Source organism: Salvelinus alpinus, chromosome 24 (genome assembly GCF_045679555.1).
Source record: "Salvelinus alpinus chromosome 24, SLU_Salpinus.1, whole genome shotgun sequence".
NCBI classification, from domain to species: Eukaryota; Metazoa; Chordata; class Actinopteri; order Salmoniformes; family Salmonidae; genus Salvelinus; species Salvelinus alpinus.
Genome location: NC_092109.1, coordinates 46,513,867 through 46,541,455, shown reverse-complemented (window position 1 = coordinate 46,541,455; position 27,589 = coordinate 46,513,867). Strand labels below are relative to the sequence as shown.

Sequence of the window (27,589 nt, the reverse complement as noted above, 5' to 3'; positions counted from 1 at the left end):
CACTACAGTAACCTACACTACACTACAGTAACCTACACTACACTACAGTACACTACACTAAACTACAGTAACCGATTTTGTGTGTGTGTGTGTGTGTGTGTGTGTGTGTGTGTGTGTGTGTGTGTGTGTGTGTGTGTGTGTGTGTGTGTGTGTGTGTGTGTGTGTGTGTGTGTGTGTGTGTGTGTGTGTGTGTGTGTGTGTGCGCAGATAGCAGCCATCCTGCGGAGGAGGAAGAAGGAGTATTATCTGAAGAGACTCCTCCCTGAGATCCTTCAGTCCACCTCCTTCCTCACCGCTAATGGAGGACTCTACATCGCCTTCTTCTGCATCCTCAGGTAACACACACACACACACACACACACACACACACGCACATGCACACAGTCCTTGAGTGGCCTGACCTGATAGCCAATCAGAGGGATTTGAAAACTCTGTCCTCTGTCCCAGTAGGGTGAAGAGGGTGAAGTCCATAGTGTACTAGATGGTACCAGGCAGTGTCAGATAATATTTCAGATAAGTTGTTATCTTGTTTGGTGTGTGTTAGGAAACTGCTGGGTGGCTTCACCTCGTGGTCAGCTGGGTTCGGAGCAGCTCTACCTGCCTCTTACATCTCTATCCTCATGGAACGCAAGAGCAGGTACCCTCTCCTCTCCCCTCCCATTTTCTCCTCCCCGCTCTTTCCTTTTCCCCTTTCCTCTCTTTCCTTTTCCCCTCTCCTCTCCCCTCCCATTTTCTCCTCCCCGCTCTTTCCTTTTCCCCTCTCCTCTCTTTCCTTTTCCCCTCTCCTCTCTTTCCTGTTCCCCTCTCCTCTCTTTCCTGTTCCCCTCTCCTCTCTTTCCTTTTCCCCTCTCCTCTCTTTCCTTTTCCCCTCTCCTCTCTTTCCTTTTACCCTCTCCTCTCTTTCCTTTTACCCTCTCCCCTCTTTCCTTTTACCCTCTCCCCTCTTTCCTTTTCCCCTCTCCTCTCTTTCCTTTTCCCCTCTCCTCTCTTTCCTTTTCCCCTCTCCTCTCTTTCCTTTTCCCTCTCTTCCCTTTTCCCTCTCTTCTCCTCTCTTCCCTTTTCCCTCTCTTCCCTTTTCCCTCTCTTCTCCTCTCTTTCCTTTTACCATCTCCTCTCTTTCCTTTTACCATCTCCTCTCTTTCCTTTTACCATCTCCTCTCTTTCCTTTTACCATCTCCTCTCTTTCCTTTTACCATCTCCTCTCTTTCCTTTTACCATCTCCTCTCTTCCCTTTTACCATCTCCTCTCTTCCCTTTTCCCATCTCCTCTCTTCCCTTTTCCCATCTCCTCTCTTCCCTTTTCCAAGCCTTTCCTCTCTTCCCTTTTCCAAGCCTCTCCTCTCTCTCCCCTTTTTTCCTGTCCTCTCCTCTCCCCTATTTTCTCCTCTCCTGTTTTCAGTTTTCTCTCCCCAGGTTTAATCATTATTATTGATGTGTGTTTTCTTGTAGGAGAGGTCTGCTGACGATCTACATGGCCAACCTGGTAAGAGACCTGTACCTCTTCTGACCACCTCTCTACTTGTTACAGCCGTGCTGTTACACTGAGATCATATGGTGGGAATGTGGGAGGGCGGACGGGCGGGCGGGCAGGCAGACATGTGAAAAGCTATTGTTTGTGTGTTTCGTTTCCTAGGCGACAGAGACCTTGTTCCGTATGGCCGTCACACGAGGCATCGTCAACCCCCTCAAACACGGGGAGGTAGGATGGAGGGAGGGGGAGGGGAGGGAGGAGGGAGCGAGGATGGATGGAGGGGGAGATGGATGGAGGGGGAGGGAGGGAGGAGGAGGGATGGAGGGGGAGGGGAGGGAGGAGGGAGCGAGGATGGATGGAGGGGGAGATGGATGGAGGGGGAGGGAGGGAGGGAGGAGGAGGGATGGAGGGGGAGGGGAGGGAGCGAGGATGGATGGAGGGGGAGATGGATGGAGGGGGAGGGAGGGAGGAGGAGGGATGGAGGGGAGGGAGGAGGGAGCGAGGATGGATGGAGGGGGAGATGGATGGATGGGGAGGGAGGGAGGAGGAGGGATGGAGGGGGAGGGGAGGGAGCGAGGATGGATGGAGGGGGAGGGAGGGAGGAGGAGGGATGGAGGGGGAGGGGAGGGAGGAGGGAGCGAGGATGGATGGAGGGGGAGATGGATGGAGGGGGAGGGAGGGAGGAGGAGGGATGGAGGGGGAGGGGAGGGAGGAGGGAGCGAGGATGGATGGAGGGGGAGATGGATGGAGGGGGAGGGAGGGAGGAGGAGGGATGGAGGGGAGGAGGGATGGAGGGGAGGAGGGAGGGAGCGAGGATGGATGGAGGGGGAGGAGGATGGAGGGAATGGATGGAGGGGTAGGAGGATGGAGGGAATGGATGGATGGGGAGGAGGATAGAGGGGGAGGGAGGAGGGAGGATGGAGTTTGAGGATAGAAAGTGTGAGGGATGTGTCCTTTAATTGCACCTCTCTCTCTCTCCAGGTTCTGCTGTTCTGTTTGACATCATCCCTCTACATGTTCTTCTTCAGGAGTAAAGATGGACTTAAAGGATTCTCTTTCTCAGCGCTCAAGTAAGGGTTCTCTATCAAACTGTACCAACTCCAAACACACGGTCGTGTTGGGATACCACTTCTCTATAAAGGCTGTGTCTTAGCTGGCTCAGTCAAACACACGTTCGTGTTGGGATACCACTTCTCTATAAAGGCTGTGTCTTAGCTGGCTCAGTCAAACCTCGATTTATCAATGTGTAGTTCATACATGCATAATCTATGAGCAGAATTACTGTTATACCTCAAATAACCACCAACTCCCTGGTTGGAAAGGGTCTGTTTACTGAAAGCTGTGTAGCGCCATTTTCCCTATTCATGGAATCTACACACATGGTGACGTACTGCAAGGTTGGCCCACGTAGGCCGGCCCCCTGGCACTTTGAGTTCCAGCCAATGAGCTTCAGTCCCTCACCATTTGAGTGAAAGCTAACAAGATGCACACACGGCCCTGACCCGTTCTAGCTAGGGGTTAGGGGGAAGTGTTTATCTATGTATGATATATCTATAGCTAGAGGTTAGGGGAAGTGTTTATCTATGTATGATATATCTATAGCTAGAGGTTAGGGGAAGTGTTTATCTATATATGATATATCTATAGCTAGAGGTTAGGGGGAGTGTTTATCTATATATGATATATCTATAGCTAGAGGTTAGGGGAAGTGTTTATCTATATATGATATATCTATAGCTAGAGGTTAGGGGGAGTGTTTATCTATATATGATATATCTATAGCTAGAGGTTAGGGGAAGTGTTTATCTATATATGATATATCTATAGCTAGAGGTTAGGGGGAGTGTTTATCTATATATGATATATCTATAGCTAGAGGTTAGGGGAAGTGTTTATCTATATATGATATATCTATAGCTAGGGGTTAGGGGAAGTGTTTATCTATGTATGATATATCTATAGCTAGAGGTTAGGGGAAGTGTTTATCTATGTATGATATATCTATAGCTAGAGGTTAGGGGGAAGTGTTTATCTATATATGATATATCTATAGCTAGAGGTTAGGGGAAGTGTTTATCTATATATGATATATCTATAGCTAGAGGTTAGGGGAAGTGTATCTATGTATGATATATCTATAGCTAGAGGTTAGGGGAAGTGTTTATCTATGTATGATATATCTATAGCTAGAGGTTAGGGAAAGTGTTTATCTATGTATGATATATCTATAGCTAGAGGTTAGGGGGAAGTGTCTATCTATGTATGATATATCTATAGCTAGAGGTTAGGGGAAGTGTTTATCTATATATGATATATCTATAGCTAGAGGTTAGGGGAAGTGTTTATCTATGTATGATATATCTATAGCTAGAGGTTAGGGGGAAGTGTTTATCTATATATGATATATCTATAGCTAGAGGTTAGGGGAAGTGTTTATCTATATATGATATATCTATAGCTAGAGGTTAGGGGAAGTGTTTATCTATATATGATATATCTATAGCTAGAGGTTAGGGGAAGTGTTTATCTATGTATGATATATCTATAGCTAGAGGTTAGGGGAAGTGTTTATCTATGTATGATATATCTATAGCTAGAGGTTAGGGAAAGTGTTTATCTATGTATGATATATCTATAGCTAGAGGTTAGGGGCAAGTGTCTATCTATGTATGATATATCTATAGCTAGAGGTTAGGGGAAGTGTTTATCTATATATGATATATCTATAGCTAGAGGTTAGGGGAAGTGTTTATCTATGTATGATATATCTATAGCTAGAGGTTAGGGGGAAGTGTTTATCTATATATGATATATCTATAGCTAGAGGTTAGGGGAAGTGTTTATCTATATATGATATATCTATAGCTAGAGGTTAGGGGAAGTGTTTATCTATGTATGATATATCTATAGCTAGAGGTTAGGGGAAGTGTTTATCTATATATGATATATCTATAGCTAGAGGTTAGGGGAAGTGTTTATCTATATATGATATATCTATAGCTAGAGGTAAGGGGAAGTGTTTATCTATGTATGATATATCTATAGCTAGAGGTTAGGGGAAGTGTTTATCTATGTATGATATATCTATAGCTAGAGGTTAGGGGGAAGTGTTTATCTATGTATGATATATCTATAGCTAGGGGTTAGGGGAAGTGTTTATCTATGTATGATATATCTATAGCTAGGGGTTAGGGGAAGTGTTTATCTATGTATGATATATCTATAGGTAGAGGTTAGGGGAAGTGTTTATCTATATATGATATATCTATAGCTAGAGGTTAGGGGAAGTGTCTATCTATATATGATATATCTATAGCTAGAGGTTAGGGGAAGTGTTTATCTATATATGATATATCTATAGCTAGAGGTTAGGGAAAGTGTTTATCTATGTATGATATATCTATAGCTAGGGGTTAGGGGAAGTGTTTATCTATATATGATATATCTATAGCTAGAGGTTAGGGGAAGTGTTTATCTATCTGTTTCCTCCCCAGGTTCATCGTTGGGAAGGAGGAGATTCCAACACACTCCAACCTGTCTGAGCATAGCTATCCACAACCCCCGGAGACATCGATCAACACAGAGTCACAGAGGTCAACAGGAAGCCCCGCATCCGGCAGGAAGTCCCTCATCACCCTCACCAGGAGACTGCTAGAATCTATGTGAGGACACACACAGTAACGTTTATACACACACACACACACACACACACACACACACACACACACACACACACACACACACACACACACACACACACACACACACACACACACACACACACACACACACACACACACACACAGTATCATTTACATACATACACACACACACACACACACACACAGTATCATTTAAACACACACACACACACACACACACACACACACACACACACACACACACACACACACACAGTAACGTTTACACACACAGAGAGTTGTAGTGACCGTGTTGTTTGTCTCCAGATGCAAGCATGGACCCAGGCATAGATGCTGTAAACACGACCAGGACAACTGCATAGCCTACTGTGTCAAGGTGAGATACCTGTCAGGTACCAGGACAACTGCATAGCCTACTGTGTCAAGGTGAGATACCTGTCACTACCAGGACAACTGCATAGCCTACTGTGTCAAGGTGAGATACCTGTCACTACCAGGACAACTGCATAGCCTACTGTGTCAAGGTGAGATACCTGTCAGGTACCATGACAACTGCATAGTTTACTGTGTCAAGGTGAGATACCTGTCAGGTACCATGACAACTGCATAGCCTACTGTGTCAAGGTGAGATACCTGTCACTACCAGGACAACTGCATAGCCTACTGTGTCAAGGTGAGATACCTGTCAGGTACCAGGACAACTGCATAGCCTACTGTGTCAAGGTGAGATACCTGTCACTACCAGGACAACTGCATAGCCTACTGTGTCAAGGTGAGATACCTGTCACTACCAGGACAACTGCATAGCCTACTGTGTCAAGGTGAGATACCTGTCACTACCAGGACAACTGCATAGCCTACTGTGTCAAGGTGAGATACCTGTCACTACCAGGACACCTGCATAGTCTACTGTGTCAAGGTGAGATACCTGTCACTACCAGGACAACTGCATAGCCTACTGTGTCAAGGTGAGATACCTGTCACTACCAGGACAACTGCATAGCCTACTGTGTCAAGGTGAGATACCTGTCAGGTACCAGGACACCTGCATAGCCTACTGTGTCAAGGTGAGATACCTGTCACTACCAGGACAACTGCATAGTCTACTGTGTCAAGGTGAGATACCTGTCACTACCAGGACACCTGCATAGCCTACTGTGTCAAGGTGAGATACCTGTCAGGTACCATGACAACTGCATAGCCTACTGTGTCAAGGTGAGATACCTGTCACTACCAGGACAACTGCATAGCCTACTGTGTCAAGGTGAGATACCTGTCACTACCATGACAACTGCATAGTTTACTGTGTCAAGGTGAGATACCTGTCAGGTACCATGACAACTGCATAGCCTACTGTGTCAAGGTGAGATACCTGTCACTACCAGGACAACTGCATAGTTTACTGTGTCAAGGTGAGATACCTGTCACTACCAGGACAACTGCAGAGTCTACTGTGTCAAGGTGAGATACCTGTCACTACCAGGACAACTGCATAGCCTACTGTGTCAAGGTGAGATACCTGTCACTACCAGGACACCTGCATAGCCTACTGTGTTAAGGTGAGATACCTGTCACTACCATGACAACTGCATAGCCTACTGTGTCAAGGTGAGATACCTGTCACTACCATGACAACTGCATAGCCTACTGTGTCAAGGTGAGATACCTGTCACTACCAGGACAACTGCATAGCCTACTATGTTTGGTAAGGTCCTATGTTTGGTAGGGTCCAGCCTTCCATGACGATCAGAAACTTGGTGTGGTTTGGTAGGGTCCAGCCTTCCATGAAGATCAGAAACGTGGTCTGGTTTGGTAGGGTCCAGCCTTCCATGACGATCAGAAACTTGGTCTGGTTTGGTATGGTCCAGCCTTCCATGAAGATCAGACACTTGGTTTGGTAGGGTCCAGCCTTCCATGAAGATCAGAAACCTGGTCTGGTTTGGTAGGGTTCAGTCTTCCATGAAGATCAGAAACCTGGTCTTGTTTGGTTGGGTCCAGCCTTCCATGAAGATCAGAAACATGGTCTGGTTTGGTATGGTCCAGCCTTCCATGAAGATCAGACACTTGGTTTGGTAGGGTCCAGTCTTCCATGAAGATCGGAAACGTGGTCTGGTTTGGTAGGGTCCAGTCTTCCATGAAGATCAGAAACCTGGTCTGGTAAGGTAGGGTCCAGCCTTCCATGACGATCAGAAACTTGGTTTGGTAGGGTCCAGCCTTCCATGAAGGTCAGAAACCTGGTCTGGTTTGGTAGGGTCCAGCTTCCATGAAGATCAGAAACCTGGTCTGGTTTGGTAGGGTCCAGTCTTCCATGAAGATCAGAAACCTGGTCTGGTTTGGTAGGGTCCAGCCTTCCATGAAGATCAGAAACCTGGCCTGGTTTGGTAGGGTCCAGCCTTCCATGACGATCAGAAACTTGGTTTGGTAGGGTCCAGTCTTCCATGAAGATCAGAAACCTGGTCTGGTTTGGTAGGGTCCAGTCTTCCAAGAAGATCAGAAACTTGGTCTGGTTTGGTAGGGTCCAGTCTTCCATGAAGATCAGAAACCTGGTCTGGTTTGGTAGGGTCCAGCCTTCCATGACGATCAGAAACTTGGTCTGGTTTGGTAGGGTCCAGTCTTCCATGAAGATCAGAAACCTGGTCTGGTTTGGTAGGGTCCAGTCTTCCATGAAGATCAGAAACTTGTTCTGGTTTGGTAGGGTCCAGTCTTCCGTGAAGATCAGAAACCTGGTCTGGTTTGGTAGGGTCCAGCCTTCCATGAAGATCAGAAACCTGGTCTGGTTTGGTCTTCACCATACAGGTGTGGTAACACGTTATGCCAAGACCAAAAGAGCTCGCTGAGGTCCTCAGGATGAACATGGTTGAGCCCCATGAGTCTGGGAGGAGTTACAAGCAATTTCACAGCACTGTACACTGAATGTACAAAACATTAAGGTGCCCCCCCCCCTTGCCCCCAGCCTCATTTTGTCAGGGCATGGACTCTAGAGGCTACATACAGTAGAGAGGCTACATACAGTAGAGAGGCTACATACAGTCGAGAGGCTACATACAGTCGAGAGGCTACATACAGTCGAGAGGCTACATACAGTCGAGAGGCTACATACAGTCGAGAGGCTACATACAGTCGAGAGGCTACATACAGTCGAGAGGCTACATACAGTCGAGAGGCTACATACAGTCGAGAGGCTACATACAGTCGAGAGGCTACATACAGTCGAGAGGCTACATACAGTCGAGAGGCTACATACAGTCGAGAGGCTACATACAGTCGAGAGGCTACATACAGTCGAGAGGCTACATACAGTCGAGAGGCTACATACAGTCGAGAGGCTACATACAGTCGAGAGGCTACATGCAGGCACCGGTTTGTCGGGCTAATTGAGATAAATACAGAAATACAGTGTAGACATTGTTAATGTTGTAAATGACTATTGTAGCTGGAAACGGATGATTCTTTAATGGAATATCTACATAGGCGTACAGAGACCCGTTATCAGCAACCATCACTTCTGTGTTCCAATGGCACGTTGTGTTAGCTAATCCACGTTTATCATTTTAAAAAGGCTAATTGATCATTAGAAAACCCTTTTGCAATTATGTTAGCACAGCTGAAAACTGTTGTCCTGATTAAAGAAGCATTAAAACTGGCCTTCTTTAGACTAGTTGAGTATCTGGAGCATCAGCATTTGTGGGTTCAATTACAGGCTCAAAATGGCCAGAAACAAAGAACTTTCTTCTGAGACTCGTCAGTCTATTCTTGTTCTGAGATATTATAGTGTATTATCTTGGGGGTTATTTGACAGACCTGATTATAGTGTATTATCTTGGGGTTTATTTGACAGCCCTGATTATAGTGTACTATCTTGGGGGTATTTGACAGCCCTGATTATAGTGTATTATCTTGGAGTCTTTGACAGCCCTGATTATAGTGTATTATCTTGGGGTTATTTGACAGCCCTGATTATAGTGTACTATCTTGGGGGTATTTGACAGCCCTGATTATAGTGTACTATCTTGGGGGTATTTGACAGCCCTGATTATAGTGTACTATCTTGGGGTATTTGACAGCCCTGATTATAGTGTAATATCTTGGTTATTTTGACAGCCCTGATTATAGTGTACCATCTTGGGGGTATTTGACAGCCCTGATTATAGTGTACTATCTTGGGGGTATTTGACAGCCCTGATTATAGTGTATTATCTTGGAGTCTTTGACAGCCCTGAATATAGTGTATTATCTTGGGGTTATTTGACAGCCCTGATTATAGTGTACTATCTTGGTTATTTGACAGCCCTGATTATAGTGTATTATCTTGGTTATTTGACAGCCCTGATTATAGTGTATTATCTTGGGGGTCTTTGTCAGCCCTGATTATAGTGTATTATCTTGGAGTCTTTGACAGCCCTGATTATAGTGTATTATCTTGGTTATTTGACAGCCCTGATTATAGTGTACTATCTTGGGGGTATTTGACAGCCCTGATTATAGTGTATTATCTTGGAGTCTTTGACAGCCCTGATGATAGTGTATTATCTTGGGGTTATTTGACAGCCCTGATTATAGTGTACTATCTTGGTTATTTGACAGCCCTGATTATAGTGTACTATCTTGGTTATTTGACAGCCCTGATTATAGTGTATTATCTTGGTTATTTGACAGCCCTGATTATAGTGTATTATCTTGGGGTTATTTGACAGCCCTGATTATAGTGTACTATCTTGGTTATTTGACAGCCCTGATTATAGTGTATTATCTTGGTTATTTGACAGCCCTGATTATAGTGTATTATCTTGGTTATTTGACAGCCCTGATTATAGTGTATTATCTTGGGGGTGTTTGTATGTTGACTTCACAAAATTACTTTCCATGTCAATGAAGTATATTGTGAAAGACAGTACAGTGTGAAGATGGGCAGAAACTGCTTCTCCAATAGAAATCCCCGATCGTGCTTGTAGGCGATGTCATGGCGACGTTGGCTAGCTAAGCTCGTACGCAGAAACACGTCATCTGGTCTAATGGTTGTCTCGTGCTGAACTATGCATGTGCAGGCTGTCAAGGCACTCCTTCCATATAAAGTCATTTTAAAAAATTAAAGTAAAAACATGTATTTTTTCACTTTCACAAGGCTGGAGTAGTAATATGTTCAACTACTGAAGACAATGGCTCCAATCTAGGATGAGCCTTTAGATTGAGAGAAAATCAACAACTAAGGAAGAATGTTTTACTTCGCTCAGTGACTTCTTTAACACCAAATCCGGTCCTGGTCGTCCTGGTCTGCCGGGTTGTCCTGGTCTGCCTGGTTGTCCTGGTCGTCCGGGTTGTCCTGGTCTGCCTCGTCGTCCGGGTAGTACTGGCCGGCCTGGTCTTCCTGGCCTGCCTGGTCGTCCTGGTTTGCCTGGTCGTCCTGGTCTGCCTGGTTGTCCTGGTCGTCCTGGTTGTCCTGGTCTGCCTCGTCGTCCGGGTAGTCCTGGCCTGCCTGGTCATCCTGGTTTTCCTTGTGGCCTGGTCGTCCCAGTCGTCCTGGCCTGCCCGGTCGTCCTGGCCTGCCCGGTCGTCCTGGTCGTCCTGGCCTGCCCGGTCGTCCTGGTCTGCCTGGTCTTTGCCTGCCTGGTCGTCCTGGTCTGCCTGGTCGTCCTGGCCTGCCTAGTCGTCCTTTATAACGACGTTATAATAATGTTATATTAATGTTTCCAGGGTTTCATCCGTATGTTCAGCGTGGGCTACCTGATCCAGTGTTGTCTGAAGGTTATAACGACGTTATATTAATGTTTCCAGGGTTTCATCCGTATGTTCAGCGTGGGCTACCTGATCCAGTGTTGTCTGAAGGTTATACCGACGTTATAACAACGTTATATTAATGTTTCCAGGGCTTCATCCGTATGTTCAGCGTGGGCTACCTGATCCAGTGTTGTCTGAAGGTTATAACGACGTTATAACAACGTTATATTAATGTTTCCAGGGCTTCATCCGTATGTTCAGCGTGGGCTACCTGATCCAGTGTTGTCTGAAGGTTATAACGACGTTATAACAACGTTATATTAATGTTTCCAGGGTTTCATCCGTATGTTCAGCGTGGGCTACCTGATCCAGTGTTGTCTGAAGGTTATAACGACGTTATAACAACGTTATATTAATGTTTCCAGGGCTTCATCCGTATGTTCAGCGTGGGCTACCTGATCCAGTGTTGTCTGAAGGTTATAACGACGTTATATTAATGTTTCCAGGGCTTCATCCGTATGTTCAGCGTGGGCTACCTGATCCAGTGTTGTCTGAAGGTTATAACGACGTTATAACAACGTTATATTAATGTTTCCAGGGCTTCATCCGTATGTTCAGCGTGGGCTACCTGATCCAGTGTTGTCTGAAGGTTCCTTCAACGTTCCGCCAGGTCTTCACTAAGCCGTCTCGGCTCCCTTCTCTCTTCTACAACAAGGAGAACTTCCAACTCGGGGCTTTCCTCGGGTCCTTCGTCTCTATATACAAGGTAAACACTTAGATTCAGTGTTGGGATTAGTTGCTTTACATTTTTTAAAAGTAGTATTGCTCTTTACTTCTTTCAACAGTAACTAATGACGTATAGCTCCCTGGGAAAAGTAATGAGTTACACTACTAGTTAGAGGGTCACAGCTGTTATTAAAGTAATGATTTACACTACTAGTTAGAGGTTCACAGCTGTTATTCTGAAACCTGTCCTTATTCTTTTCATTTCTTTGCTTGACATGGTCTAATAACTCAAGCAGAGTTTGGTAACACTTTTCTAATTTGGCACACAGAATCTAGAGGCCATGAGTAACTTGGGAAATAAAAAATGGCACCGATTGGCCTATAGGTGGTTCTGATTGGCCTATAGGTGGATTTGATTGGCCTATAGGGGGCTCTGATTGGCCTATAAGGGGCTCTGATTGGCCTATAGGGGGCTCTGATTGGCCTATAGGGGGCTCTGATTGGCCTATAGGGGGCTCTGATTGGCCTATAGGGGGCTCTGATTGGCCTATAGGGGGCTCTGATTGGCCTATAGGGGGCTATGATTGGCCTATAGGGGGCTCTGATTGGCCTATAGGGGGCTCTGATTGGCCTATAGGGGGCTCTGATTGGCCTATAGGGGGCTCTGATTGGCCTATAGGGGGCTCTGATTGGCCTATAGGGGGCTCTGATTGGCCTATAGGGGGCTCTGATTGGCCTATAGGGGGCTCTGATTGGCCTATAGGGGGCTCTGATTGGGCTATAGGTGGCTCTGTTATAACCAGCCTCACTTAAACCCTCATATCCACCGCTTGACCTAGAGACTTTGTTTGTAGGTGTCTTTCCTCATGCTGAACAAATTTGCCTCAAGGACCCATCAGGTCTGCCAGGATAGGCTGTCCTCCATCTTGGACAGTTTGAACATATGAAGAGTGACGTGTTGGATTGACCCCAAACACAACACTTTGTATTCAGGACATAAAGTTCATTTCTCTGCTGCATTTTTTGCTGTTTTACTTCAGTGCCTTGTTGCAAACAGGAGGCATGTTTTGTACAGGCTTTTTTCTTTTACATTAGTGTTGTGGAGTCACTACAATGTTGTTGATCCATCCTCAGGAGAAAACTATCATAGCCATTAAACTCTGTAACTGTTTTAAAGTCCCCGTTAGCCTCATGTTGAAATCCCTGAGGAGTTTCCTTGAGTTAGGAAGGACCCCTGTAACATGTTGACCCCCAACACCCTCTCTTCTTCTCTCTATCGTTCCTAGGATCCTTAACACCCTCTCTTCTTCTCTCTATCGTCCCTAGGATCCTTTGTCTCAATATACATATATATTCTCTCCTTCTCTCTGATATGAACTACTCTCTGTCTCTCCCAGGGGACCAGCTGCTTGCTGCGTTGGGTGCGTAACCTTGATGACGAGCTCCACGCCCTCATAGCAGGTAGGTCAGTCTTTCTAGTGTCCAATCAGCTAGCTGGTAGTCTTGCCACTGTGCTATCAGCTAGTTGGTAGTCTTGCCACTGTGCTATCTGCTAGCTGGTAGTCTTGCCACTGTGCTATCGGCTAGCTGGTAGTCTTGCCACTGTGCTATCGGCTAGCTGGAAGTCTTGCCACTGTGCTATCAGCTAGCTGGAAGTCTTGCCACTGCTATCAGCTAGCTGGTAGTCTTGCCACTGTGCTATCTGCTAGCTGGTAGTCTTGCCACTGTGCTATCAGCTAGCTGGTAGTCTTGCCACTGCTATCAGCTAGCTGGAAGTCTTACCACTGTGCTATCTGCTAGCTGGTAGTCTTGCCACTGTGCTATCTGCTAGCTGGTAGTCTTGCCACTGTGCTATCAGCTAGCTGGTAGTCTTGCCACTGTGCTATCGGCTAGCTGGTAGTCTTGCCACTGTGCTATCAGCTAGCTGGTAGTCTTGCCACTGTGCTATCAGCTAGCTGGTAGTCTTGCCACTGTGCTATCGGCTAGCTGGTAGTCTTACCACTGTGCTATCGGCTAGCTGGTAGTCTTACCACTGTGCTATCGGCTAGCTGGTAGTCTTACCACTGTGCTATCGGCTAGCTGGTAGTCTTACCACTGTGCTATCGGCTAGCTGGTAGTCTTACCACTGTGCTATCTGCTAGCTGGTAGTCTTACCACTGTGCTATCGGCTAGCTGGTAGTCTTGCCACTGTGCTATCTGCTAGCTGGTAGTCTTGCCACTGTGCTATCTGCTAGCTGGTAGTCTTGCCACTGTGCTATCGGCTATTCATTGGTTACAGAGTCCAGCAATGCATTCATTTCTGTTTTTGTCCCATTGAATTCCCTCTTTCTTTCCCTTTCCCTCTTTCTCTACCTCCTCTCGCTTTCACTCTCTCCCTCTTTCTCTCTCCCTCCCTCCCTCCCTCCATCTCTCTCTCTCTAGGGTTCCTGGCTGGCATGTCCATGTTCTTCTACAAAAGCACAACAATCTCCATGTACCTGTTCTCCAAGCTAGTGGAGGTGAGGTCTGTGTCTGTGTCCCATTTTCACATCCCCCTGGACACATTCACAAAGAACCTGTGGTACTGTGTAGGAAATGATACTACTGTTTCAGATGTGTGTCAGATGAAAAGCACATATGTTTATTGTACCACTGTGTCCCTCTCCAGACCATGTACTTTAAAGGCATTGAGACGGGCCACCTCCCCTACTTCTCCCAGGCTGACACCATCATCTATGCCATATCTACCGCAATCTGCTTCCAGGCTGTAAGAAACACACACACACCGCAATCTGCTTCCAGGCTGTAACAAACACACACACACCGCAATCTGCTTCCAGGCTGTAACAAACACACACACACCGCAATCTGCTTCCAGGCTGTAACAAACACACACACACCGCAATCTGCTTCCAGGCTGTAACAAACACACACACACCGCAATCTGCTTCCAGGCTGTAACAAACACACACACACCGCAATCTGCTTCCAGGCTGTAACAAACACACACACACCGCAATCATTAAGACACACACACACACCGCAATCTGCTTCCAGGCTGTAAGAAACACACACACACCGCAATCATTAAGACACACACACACACACACACACACACACACACACACATACACACACCGCAATCATTAAGACACACACACACACCGCAATCTGCTTCCAGGCTGTAAGAAACACACACACACCGCAATCATTAAGACACACACACACACCGCAATCTGTTTCCAGGCTGTAAGAAACACACACACACCGCAATCATTAAGACACACACACACACCGCAATCTGCTTCCAGGCTGTAAGAAACACACACACACCGCAATCATTAAGACACACACACACACCGCAATCTGCTTCCAGGCTGTAAGAAACACACACACACCGCAATCATTAAGACACACACACACACACCGCAATCTGCTTCCAGGCTGTAAGAAACACACACACACCGCAATCATTAAGACACACACACACACCGCAATCTGCTTCCAGGCTGTAATAAACACACACACACCGCAATCATTAAGACACACACACACCGCAATCATTAAGACACACACACACACACACCGCAATCATTAAGACACACACACACACACACACACACACACACACACACACACACACACACACACACCGCAATCATTAAGACACACACACACACACACCGCAATCATTAAGACACACACACACACACACACACACACACACACTGTTCAGTGCTGACCCTTTCTCTGTCTGTCTGTCTCTGTCTGTCTCTCTCTGTCTGTCTCTGTCTGTCTCTGTCTCTCTCTGTCTCTCTCTGTCCTAGGCGGTGATGGAGGTGCAGAATCTCAGACCCTCCTACTGGAAGTTTCTCCTCAGGCTCACCAAGGGCAGGTGTGTCTACTCGTTAGTTAGAAACATCAAGCGGGTTTAACTTCTTTAGGAGAGCAGACATCATTATGTTGTCGTCCAGAGTCACTTTGATGTATTTTCCAAGATATAGCACACAATATCTGTGTCCGTCTGTGTGTCCGTCTGTGTGTCCGTCTGTGTGTCCGTCTGTGTGTCCGTCTGTGTGTCCGTCTGTGTGTCCGTGCTTGTGTGTGTTTGTCAGATCTGGGTTCAAATACTATTTCAATTTCTTTCGCATACAGTTGATATATATTCATATATTTTTTATTTGAAAATACAAGAAGTTTAATATTTTAATGTATTTCGAAATACACTCCTATGCATTTAAATACCAGATACTAAAATACACTTATTTGAAACCAGGTCTAATGTGGTTGTGGTTGTGGGTGTGGTTGGGGGGGTGTGGGGGTTTGGGGTGTGGTTGTGGGGGTGTGGTTGTGGTTGGGGGGGTGTGGGTTGGGGGTGTGTGGGGGTGTGTGGTTGGGGGTGTGGTTGTGGGGGTGTGATTGTGGTTGGGGGGGTGTGGGTTGGGGGTGTGGTGGTGGTTGGGGGGGGTGGTTGGGGGTGTGGTTATGGTTGGGGGGGGGGGGGGGGGTGGGGGGGTGTGGTTGGGGGTGTGGTTGTGGTTGTGGTTGGGGTTGGGGGTGTGTGTTGGTGACTAAAATCTCTCTCTGTCTACAGGTTTGCTTTTATGAACAGGAGGGTGCTGGATGTGTTTGGGACTCAGGCCTCCAGAGACTTCCGTGGAATCATGCCCAACTGGTCCCCCGTTACGCCACCCCGACCCTGACCCCTGGAAAGAAACATCACTCTGGGTTGACCCCACATTGTTAGAGGTCAGGGGGTCAGCCAGAGGGGGGGGGGGGTTCTGAATGGCCCCCTGTTTCCTGTGGAGTGCACTACTTTTGACCAGGGCCTGCGTAGGATAGTGCACTACATAGGGAACACATTGGCTCTCTCTAAGGACCTATGTCTGCGTGAGGACACTTCGTAAGGCTGTCGTAAGGCTGTTCAACCCCGTAGAGGGCAGATGATATTGTATGTAATGTGGTAAGGGAGGAACTGGCCTCGCCGGGAGACGTCTGGAAATCTGAGTTGATTTAATATGAGCAATATGGCTTAAACCTATCCTCTCAGATCTGCCCTGGTGAATAGGGGCTAGGGGGAAGGGGCTAGGGGAAGGGGATAGGGGCTAGGGGAAGGGGCTAGGGGTTGATTTAATATGAGCAATATGACTTAAACCTATCCTCTCAGATCTGCCCTGGTGAATAGGGGATAGGGGGAAGGGGATAGGGGATAGGGGGAAGGGGCTAGGGGTTGATTTGGGTCACTGAGTTAAGGTGGGGAGGGGGAGTTTGCTGGACAGTTTTCTAGCTGTTGTCTTGGTAGTGCAGGAGAAGCTCTAACCGAGGGGATGAATCAGCATTAATGGATCCACAAGGTGTTCTGTTCTGGAAACCAACCTTCTGGGGTTTTACACTGGCCGTGTCCCAAATTTGGCTTGCGTACTACTTACTAAAACGGCATACTGTGTACTAATGACAATTCATTCTATTTAGCAGTGATGCGGTCGATTCACTAAACTTCCAAGTCCGAGTCGAGGCCCAAGTCGCTGGTTCTATATCAGGTTATTTACCCAGTCAGATATAGAGGAGTTATTTACCCAGTCAGATATAGAGGAGTTATTTACCCAGTCAGATATAGAGGAGTTATTTACCCAGTCAGATGTAGAGGAGTTATTTACCCAGTCAGATATAGAGGAGTTATTTACCCAGTCAGATATAGAGGAGTTATTTACCCAGTCAGATATAGAGGAGTTATTTACCCAGTCAGATATAGAGGAGTTATTTACCCAGTCAGATATAGAGGAGTTATTTACCCAGTCAGATATAGAGGAGTTATTTACCCAGTCAGATATAGAGGAGTTATTTACCCAGTCAGATATAGAGGAGTTATTTACCCAGTCAGATGTAGAGGAGTTATTTACCCAGTCAGATATATTGGAGTTATTTACTCAGTCAGATATAGAGGAGTTATTTACCCAGTCAGATATAGAGGAGTTATTTACCCAGTCAGATATAGAGGAGTTATTTACCCAGTCAGATGTAGGGGAGTTATTTACCCAGTCAGATGTAGGGGAGTTATTTACCCAGTCAGATGTAGAGGAGTTATTTACCCAGTCAGATGTAGAGGAGTTATTTACCCAGTCAGATATATTTATTTACTCAGTCAGATGTAGAGGGGTTATTTACCCAGTCAGATATAGAGGAGGTATGTACCCAGTCAGATATAGTTATTTACCCAGTCAGATATAGAGGGGTTATTTACCCAGTCAGATATAGAGGAATTATTTACCCAGTCAGATATAGAGGAGTTATTTACCCAGTCAGATATAGAGGAGTTATTTACCCAGTCAGATATAGAGGAGTTATTTACCCAGTCAGATATAGAGGAGTTATTTACCCAGTCAGATATAGAGGAGTTATTTACCCAGTCAGATATAGAGGAGTTATTTACCCAGTCAGATGTAGGGGAGTTATTTACCCAGTCAGATGTAGGGGAGTTATTTACCCAGTCAGATGTAGGGGAGTTATTTACCCAGTCAGATATAGAGGAATTATTTACCCAGTCAGATATAGAGGAGTTATTTACCCAGTCAGATATAGTTATTTACCCAGTCAGATATAGAGGAGTTATTTACCCAGTCAGATATAGAGGAGTTATTTACCCAGTCAGATATAGTTATTTACCCAGTCAGATATAGAGGAGTTATTTACCCAGTCAGATATAGTTATTTACCCAGTCAGATATAGAGGAGTTATTTACCCAGTCAGATATAGAGGAGTTATTTACCCAGTCAGATATAGAGGGGTTATTTACCCAGTCAGATATAGAGGAGTTATTTACCCAGTCAGATATAGAGGAGTTATTTACCCAGTCAGATATATAGAGGAGTTATTTACCCAGTCAGATATAGTGGAGTTATTTACCCAGTCAGATATAGAGGAGTTATTTACCCAGTCAGATATAGAGGGGTTATTTACCCAGTCAGATATAGTGGAGTTATTTACCCAGTCAGATATAGTGGAGTTATTTACCCAGTCAGATATAGAGGAGTTATTTACCCAGTCAGATGTAGAGGGGTTATTTACCCAGTCAGATATAGAGGAGTTATTTACCCAGTCAGATATAGAGGAGTTATTTACCCAGTCAGATATAGAGGGGTTATTTACCCAGTCAGATATAGAGGAGTTATTTACCCAGTCAGATATAGAGGAGTTATTTACCCAGTCAGATATAGAGGAGTTATTTACCCAGTCAGATATAGAGGAGTTATTTACCCAGTCAGATATAGAGGAGTTATTTACTCAGTCAGATATATAGAGGAGTTATTTACCCAGTCAGATATAGAGGAGTTATGTACCCAGTCAGATATAGAGGAGTTATTCACCCAGTCAGATATAGAGGAGTTATTTACTCAGTCAGATATATAGAGGAGTTATTTACCCAGTCAGATATAGAGGGGTTATTTACCCAGTCAGATATAGAGGAGTTATTTACCCAGTCAGATATAGAGGAGTTATTTACCCAGTCAGATATAGATGAGTTATTTACCCAGTCAGATGTAGAGGAGTTATTTACCCAGTCAGATATAGAGGAGTTATTTACCCAGTCAGATATAGAGGAGTTATTTACCCAGTCAGATATAGAGGAGTTATTTACCCAGTCAGATATAGAGGAGTTATTTACCCAGTCAGATATAGAGGAGTTATTTACCCAGTCAGATATAGAGGAGTTATTTACCCAGTCAGATATAGAGGAGTTATTTACCCAGTCAGATGTAGGGGAGTTATTTACCCAGTCAGATGTAGGGGAGTTATTTACCCAGTCAGATGTAGGGGAGTTATTTACCCAGTCAGATGTAGAGGAGTTATTTACCCAGTCAGATGTAGAGGAGTTATTTACCCAGTCAGATGTAGAGGAGTTATTTACCCAGTCAGATATATTGGAGTTATTTACTCAGTCAGATATAGAGGAGTTATTTACCCAGTCAGATATAGAGGAGTTATTTACCCAGTCAGATATAGAGGAGTTATTTACCCAGTCAGATATAGAGGAGTTTATTTACCCAGTCAGATGTAGGGGAGTTATTTACCCAGTCAGATGTAGGGGAGTTATTTACCCAGTCAGATGTAGAGGAGTTATTTACCCAGTCAGATATATTGGAGTTATTTACTCAGTCAGATGTAGAGGGGTTATTTACCCAGTCAGATATAGAGGGGTTATTTACCCAGTCAGATATAGAGGAGGTATGTACCCAGTCAGATATAGTTATTTACCCAGTCAGATATAGAGGGGTTATTTACCCAGTCAGATATAGAGGAATTATTTACCCAGTCAGATATAGAGGAGTTATTTACCCAGTCAGATATAGTTATTTACCCAGTCAGATATAGAGGAGTTATTTACCCAGTCAGATATAGTTATTTACCCAGTCAGATATAGAGGAGTTATTTACCCAGTCAGATATAGAGGAGTTATTTACCCAGTCAGATATAGAGGGGTTATTTACCCAGTCAGATATAGAGGGGTTATTTACCCAGTCAGATATAGAGGAGTTATTTACCCAGTCAGATATAGAGGAGTTATTTACCCAGTCAGATATAGAGGAGTTATTTACCCAGTCAGATATAGAGGAGTTATTTACCCAGTCAGATATAGAGGAGTTATTTACTCAGTCAGATATATAGAGGAGTTATTTACCCAGTCAGATATAGAGGAGTTATTCACCCAGTCAGATATAGAGGAGTTATTTACTCAGTCAGATATATAGAGGAGTTATTTACCCAGTCAGATATAGAGGGGTTATTTACCCAGTCAGATATATAGAGGAGTTATTTACCCAGTCAGATATATAGAGGAGTTATTTACCCAGTCAGATATAGTGGAGTTATTTACCCAGTCAGATATAGAGGAGTTATTTACCCAGTCAGATATAGAGGGGTTATTTACCCAGTCAGATATAGTGGAGTTATTTACCCAGTCAGATATAGTGGAGTTATTTACCCAGTCAGATATAGAGGAGTTATTTACCCAGTCAGATGTAGAGGGGTTATTTACCCAGTCAGATATAGAGGAGTTATTTACCCAGTCAGATATATAGAGGAGTTATTTACTCAGTCAGATATATAGAGGAGTTATTTACCCAGTCAGATATAGAGGAGTTATGTACCCAGTCAGATATAGAGGAGTTATTCACCCAGTCAGATATAGAGGAGTTATTTACTCAGTCAGATATATAGAGGTGTTATTTACCCAGTCAGATATAGAGGGGTTATTTACCCAGTCAGATATATAGAGGAGTTATTTACCCAGTCAGATATAGAGGAGTTATGTACCCAGTCAGATATAGAGGAGTTATTCACCCAGTCAGATATAGAGGAGTTATTTACTCAGTCAGATATATAGAGGAGTTATTTACCCAGTCAGATATAGAGGGGTTATTTACCCAGTCAGATATATAGAGGAGTTATTTACCCAGTCAGATATAGTGGAGTTATTTACCCAGTCAGATATAGAGGAGTTATTTACCCAGTCAGATATATAGAGGAGTTATTTACCCAGTCAGATATAGTGGAGTTATTTACTCAGTCAGATATAGAGGAGTTATTCACCCAGTCAGATATAGAGGAGTTATTTACTCAGTCAGATATATAGAGGAGTTATTTACCCAGTCAGATGTAGAGGAGTTATTTACCCAGTCAGATATAGAGGAGTTATTTACCCAGTCAGATGTAGAGGAGGTATTTACCCAGTCAGACATAGAGGAGTTATTTACCCAGTCAGACGTAGAGGAGTTATTTACCCAGTCAGGTATAGAGGAGTTATTTACCCAGTCAGATGTAGAGGTGTTATTTACCCAGTCAGATATAGAGGAGTTATTTACCCAGTCAGATATAGAGGAGTTATTTACCCAGTCAGATATAGAGGGGTTATTTACCCAGTCAGATATAGAGGGGTTATTTACACAGTCAGATATAGAGGAGTTATTTACCCAGTCAGATATAGAGGGGTTATTTACTCAGTCAGATATAGAGGAGTTATTTACCCAGTCAGATATAGAGGAGTTATTTACCCAGTCAGATATAGAGGAGTTATTTACCCAGTCAGATATAGGGGAGTTATTTAACCAGTCAGATGTAGGGGAGTTATTTACCCAGTCAGATGTAGGGGAGTTATTTACCCAGTCAGATGTAGAGGAGTTATTTACCCAGTCAGATATAGAGGAGTTATTTACCCAGTCAGGTATAGAGGAGTTATTTACCCAGTCAGATGTAGGGGAGTTATTTACCCAGTCAGATGTAGAGGAGTTATTTACCCAGTCAGATATAGAGGAGTTATTTACCCAGTCAGGTATAGAGGGGTTATTTACCCAGTCAGATATAGAGGAGTTATGTACCCAGTCAGATATAGAGGAGTTATTTACCCAGTCAGATGTAGAGGAGTTATTTACCCAGTCAGATATATAGAGGAGTTATTTACCCAGTCAGATATAGAGGGGTTATTTACCCAGTCAGATATATAGAGGAGTTATTTACCCAGTCAGATATATAGAGGAGTTATTTACCCAGTCAGATATATAGAGGAGTTATTTACTCAGTCAGATATATAGAGGAGTTATTTACCCAGTCAGATATAGAGGAGTTATGTACCCAGTCAGATATAGAGGAGTTATTCACCCAGTCAGATATAGAGGAGTTATTTACTCAGTCAGATATATAGAGGTGTTATTTACCCAGTCAGATATAGAGGGGTTATTTACCCAGTCAGATATATAGAGGAGTTATTTACCCAGTCAGATATAGAGGAGTTATGTACCCAGTCAGATATAGAGGAGTTATTCACCCAGTCAGATATAGAGGAGTTATTTACTCAGTCAGATATATAGAGGAGTTATTTACCCAGTCAGATATAGAGGGGTTATTTACCCAGTCAGATATATAGAGGAGTTATTTACCCAGTCAGATATATAGAGGAGTTATTTACCCAGTCAGATATAGTGGAGTTATTTACCCAGTCAGATATAGAGGAGTTATTTACCCAGTCAGATATAGAGGGGTTATTTACCCAGTCAGATGTAGAGGAGTTATTTACCCAGTCAGATATAGAGGAGTTATTTACCCAGTCAGATGTAGAGGAGGTATTTACCCAGTCAGACATAGAGGAGTTATTTACCCAGTCAGACGTAGAGGAGTTATTTACCCAGTCAGGTATAGAGGAGTTATTTACCCAGTCAGATGTAGAGGTGTTATTTACCCAGTCAGATATAGAGGAGTTATTTACCCAGTCAGATATAGAGGAGTTATTTACCCAGTCAGATATAGAGGGGTTATTTACCCAGTCAGATATAGAGGGGTTATTTACCCAGTCAGATATAGAGGAGTTATTTACCCAGTCAGATATAGAGGGGTTATTTACTCAGTCAGATATAGAGGAGTTATTTACACAGTCAGATATAGAGGAGTTATTTACCCAGTCAGATATAGAGGAGTTATTTACCCAGTCAGATATAGGGGAGTTATTTAACCAGTCAGATGTAGGGGAGTTATTTACCCAGTCAGATGTAGGGGAGTTATTTACCCAGTCAGATGTAGAGGAGTTATTTACCCAGTCAGATATAGAGGAGTTATTTACCCAGTCAGGTATAGAGGAGTTATTTACCCAGTCAGATGTAGGGGAGTTATTTACCCAGTCAGATGTAGAGGAGTTATTTACCCAGTCAGATATAGAGGAGTTATTTACCCAGTCAGGTATAGAGGGGTTATTTACCCAGTCAGATATAGAGGAGTTATGTACCCAGTCAGATATAGAGGAGTTATTTACCCAGTCAGATGTAGAGGAGTTATTTACCCAGTCTGATGTAGAGGAGTTATTTAACCAGTCAGATGTAGAGGAGTTATTTACCCAGTCAGATATAGAGGGGTTATTTACCCAGTCAGATATAGAGGAGTTATTTACCCAGTCAGATGTAGAGGAGGTATTTACCCAGTCAGATGTAGAGGAGTTATTTACCCAGTCAGATGTAGAGGAGTTATTTACCCAGTCAGGTATAGAGGAGTTATTTACCCAGTCAGATGTAGAGGAGTTATTTTACCCAGTCAGATGTAGGGGAGTTATTTTACCCAGTCAGATGTAGGGGAGTTATTTACCCAGTCAGATATAGAGGAGTTATTTACCCAGTCAGGTATAGAGGAGTTATTTACCCAGTCAGGTGTAGAGGAGTTATTTACCCAGTCAGGTGTAGAGGAGTTATTTACCCAGTCAGATGTAGAGGAGTTATTTACCCAGTCTGATGTAGAGGAGTTATTTAACCAGTCAGATGTAGAGGAGTTATTTACCCAGTCAGATATAGAGGGGTTATTTACCCAGTCAGATATGGAGGAGTTATTTACCCAGTCAGATGTAGAGGAGGTATTTACCCAGTCAGATGTAGAGGAGTTATTTACCCAGTCAGATATAGAGGAGTTATTTACCCAGTCAGATGTAGGGGAGTTATTTTACCCAGTCAGATGTAGGGGAGTTATTTACCCAGTCAGATATAGAGGAGTTATTTACCCAGTCAGATGTAGAGGAGTTATTTACCCAGTCTGATGTAGAGGAGTTATTTAACCAGTCAGATGTAGAGGAGTTATTTACCCAGTCAGATATAGAGGGGTTATTTACCCAGTCAGATATAGAGGAGTTATTTACCCAGTCAGATGTAGAAGAGGTATTTACCCAGTCAGATGTAGAGGAGGTATTTACCCAGTCAGATGTAGAGGAGGTATTTACCCAATCAGATGTAGGGGAGTTATTTACCCAGTCAGATGTAGAGGAGTTATTTACCCAGTCAGATGTAGAGGAGTTATGTACCCAATCAGATATAGAGGAGGTATTTACCCAGTCAGATATAGAGGAGTTATTTACCCAGTCAGATATAGAGGAGTTATTTACCCAGTCAGATATAGTGGAGTTATGTACCCAGTCAGATATAGAGGAGTTATGTACCCAGTCAGATATAGAGGAGTTATTTACCCAGTCAGATATAGAGGGGTTATTTACCCAGTCAGATGTAACTGGCGGTGACTGGATTAGCTACGGTGTAGTCAGAGAGTTGGGTATCTAACTAGATCGGTGACTGGTTTAGCTACAGTGTAGTCAGAGAGTTGGGTATCTAACTAGATCGGTGACTGGGTTAGCTACGGTGTAGTCAGAGAGTTGGGTATCTAACTAGATCGGTGACTGGGTTAGCTACGGTGTAGTCAGAGAGTTGGGTATCTAACTAGATCGGTGACTGGGTTAGCTACGGTGAAGTCAGAGAGTTGGGTATCTAACTAGATCGGTGACTGGGTTAGCTACGGTGTAGTCAGAGAGTTGGGTATCTAACTAGATCGGTGACTGGGTTAGCTACGGTGTAGTCAGAGAGTTGGGTATCTAACTAGATCGGTGACTGGGTTAGCTACGGTGTAGTCAGAGAGTTGGGTATCTAACTAGATCGGTGACTGGGTTAGCTACGGTGTAGTCAGAGAGTTGGGTATCTAACTAGATCGGTGACTGGGTTAGTTACGGTGTAGTCAGACTTGGGTATCTAACTAGATCGGTGACTGGGTTAGCTACGGTGTAGTCAGAGTTGGGTATCTAACTAGATCGGTGACTGGGTTAGCTACGGTGTAGTCAGAGTTGGGTATCTAACTAGATCGGTGACTGGGTTAGCTACGGTGTAGTCAGAGAGTTGGGTATCTAACTAGATCGGTGACTGGGTTAGCTACGGTGTAGTCAGAGAGTTGGGTATCTAACTAGATCGGTGACTGGGTTAGCTACGGTGTAGTCAGAGAGTTGGGTATCTATGTGTATGATCGGAGCTGGACCGGAGCCTGTCTGCCCACAATCAACGCTTGCTCCCCCGCAGCTCACCAGCTGATAAGGCTGGGTGTACTGGGAACAGACCTACACTACTCATCTAGTGCTGGTCATCTGATAGATCTTACAGCGCCTGGATAAGCATTTGGTGGTTTCCTCTCCTTCGCTGTGGAACCATAATTAATACCGCTCATCTCAGCCTATTCAGTCCAAGTGTCATGAGAAGGTGAGGTCTGGACTTGAATACTACAATGCTACTATTTATAACGTAGTGTTTAGTAAAAAAAACAAAAACGAATGCAGTAAGCACCAAGTATCAGGATGCTAGGCTCGTCCTACTGAGAATGGGTCATCCTCGTGCAGTTGCGTTGATCGAAGCCCCCCCCCCCCCCCATTTGTTTATCGAAGCCCCCCCCCCATTTGTTTATCGAAGCCCCCCCCCCCATTTTTGTATCGAAGCCCCCCCCAGCTGATTATCAGCTGTTGTCAGGGACACGTGGGTCTGGACAGACGATTCACTTCCTCAATAATGTGCAGCGAATTCTACTAGATGAAATGAGTATGACATCCTGGCATTTAAAGAATTCTACATTTTTTAAGTACACAGACTATATACAACATTGTTTTGAAAGAAATGCCTTCTGTTTAGAACACAAGTACGGGTATTGGGACACGGCCACTCAATGGAAGCAGCACTAGTGTGTAGATTATCTTTCTCTTTGCAGGTAGCCTAGTGGTTAGAGCTGACAAGGTAAAAATCTGTCTTTCTGCCTCCTGAACAAGACGGTTAACTCTCTGTTCCCCGGTAGGCCGTCATTGTAAATAAGAATTTGTTCTTAACTGACTTGCCTAGTTAAATAAAGGTTAAATAAAGGTTTAAAAAATGTTTTATAAAAAAGGACAACACACACCTCAGTTCAGCAGCACAGTAACTCCTAATCTCTCCACCAGGGGGCAGGCTTGATTCAGTTCTCAATTCCACTTTCCATTTAGTCATTTATTCATGTCAGAGTTCAATTTAAGTGGAAATTCAGATTGATCCTGTACTAAATTGAAAACTCATTTTTATAAAACATTGGACATATTCAATCGACTTCTTTAATTGATTGAGTTAAAACTGTCAGGTCCCAATCCCACCTCTCTCCCCTCCCTCCCCTCCCTCTCTCCCTCCCCTCCCTCTCTCCCTCCCCTCCATCTCTCCCTTCCCTCTCTCCCTCCCCTCACTCCCCTCCCTCTTCCCTCTTCTTCCCTCCTCCCCCTCTCTCCCTCCCCTCCCTCTCTCCCTCCCCTCCCTCTCTCCCTCCCCTCCATCTCTTCCTCCCCTCTCTCCCTCTCTCCCTCCCCTCTCCCTCCCTCCCCTCCCTCTTCCCTCTCTCCCTCCCTTCCTCTTCCCTCTCCCTCTCTTCCCTCCTCCCCCTCTCTTCCCTCTCGCTCCCTCTCTTCCCTCTCGCTCCCTTCCCTCCCTCTCTCCTCCCTCCCCCTCCCTCTCTCTCTCCCCCTTGCCTCTCTCTCTCCCCCTTGCCTCCCTCTCTCCCCGTTCCCTCCCTCTCTCCCCCTTGCCCTCCCTCTCTCCCCCTTGCCTCTTTCTCTCTCTCTCCAGGTTGAGAGAAACTGATTGTGAAAAGCATCATGTAACAGAAATCGCCCTGGAAACGTAGCAGAGATGTTTTAAATATAGCAGTTATACAGACTAATGTATGATACTTGATTATAATCTCAACATATATAAATACCTGTATGATATAAATACCTGTATGACAATGTTTGTAATTTATGTATAAAATAATTCAGCAACATGTTTAGTGTTTTGTTGGTGTTTCCAGAAGGTGTGATTACTTTCTATAAAATATTTTGTAGAATCCTGTTGTAATACTGTCTGTTATTTTGTGGATGGAAGATCCAACAGAGCACCGTGCTTCTACACCTGCATTGCTTGCTGTTAGAGTGGAGGGGAGGCAGGTAGCCTAGTGGTTAGAGTGGAGGGGCGGCAGGTAGCCTAGTGGTTAGAGTGGAGGGGAGGCAGGTAGCCTAGTGGTTAGAGTGGAGGGGAGGCAGGTAGCCTAGTGGTTAGAGTGGAGGGGAGGCAGGTAGCCTAGTGGTTAGAGTGGAGGGGAGGCAGGTAGCCTAGTGGTTAGAGTGGAGGGGAGGCAGGTAGCCTAGTGGTTAGAGTGGAGGGGAGGCAGGTAGCCTAGTGGTTAGAGTGGAGGGGAGGCAGGTAGCCTAG

At 44.6% G+C, this 27,589-nt stretch overlaps 1 protein-coding gene across 1 annotated transcript in view; it reads left to right on the top strand.

The window, feature by feature from the left end:
• tmem135 (transmembrane protein 135) overlaps positions 1-27,224 on the top strand; it is a 44,592-nt gene extending 17,368 nt beyond the window's left edge. Inside the window, exons 2-15 of the mRNA XM_071362901.1 lie at positions 208-335; positions 545-637; positions 1,449-1,482; positions 1,633-1,698; positions 2,452-2,540; positions 4,965-5,132; positions 5,439-5,508; positions 11,446-11,613; positions 12,971-13,034; positions 13,995-14,071; positions 14,221-14,319; positions 15,380-15,447; positions 16,147-16,301; positions 26,966-27,224. Of these exons, the coding sequence (XP_071219002.1) occupies positions 208-335; positions 545-637; positions 1,449-1,482; positions 1,633-1,698; positions 2,452-2,540; positions 4,965-5,132; positions 5,439-5,508; positions 11,446-11,613; positions 12,971-13,034; positions 13,995-14,071; positions 14,221-14,319; positions 15,380-15,447; positions 16,147-16,255 (1,233 nt within the window). The 3' untranslated portion in view covers positions 16,256-16,301; positions 26,966-27,224. The remainder of the gene's footprint in view (positions 1-207; positions 336-544; positions 638-1,448; positions 1,483-1,632; positions 1,699-2,451; positions 2,541-4,964; positions 5,133-5,438; positions 5,509-11,445; positions 11,614-12,970; positions 13,035-13,994; positions 14,072-14,220; positions 14,320-15,379; positions 15,448-16,146; positions 16,302-26,965) is intronic.
• The last annotated feature ends 365 nt before the right edge of the window (positions 27,225-27,589 follow it).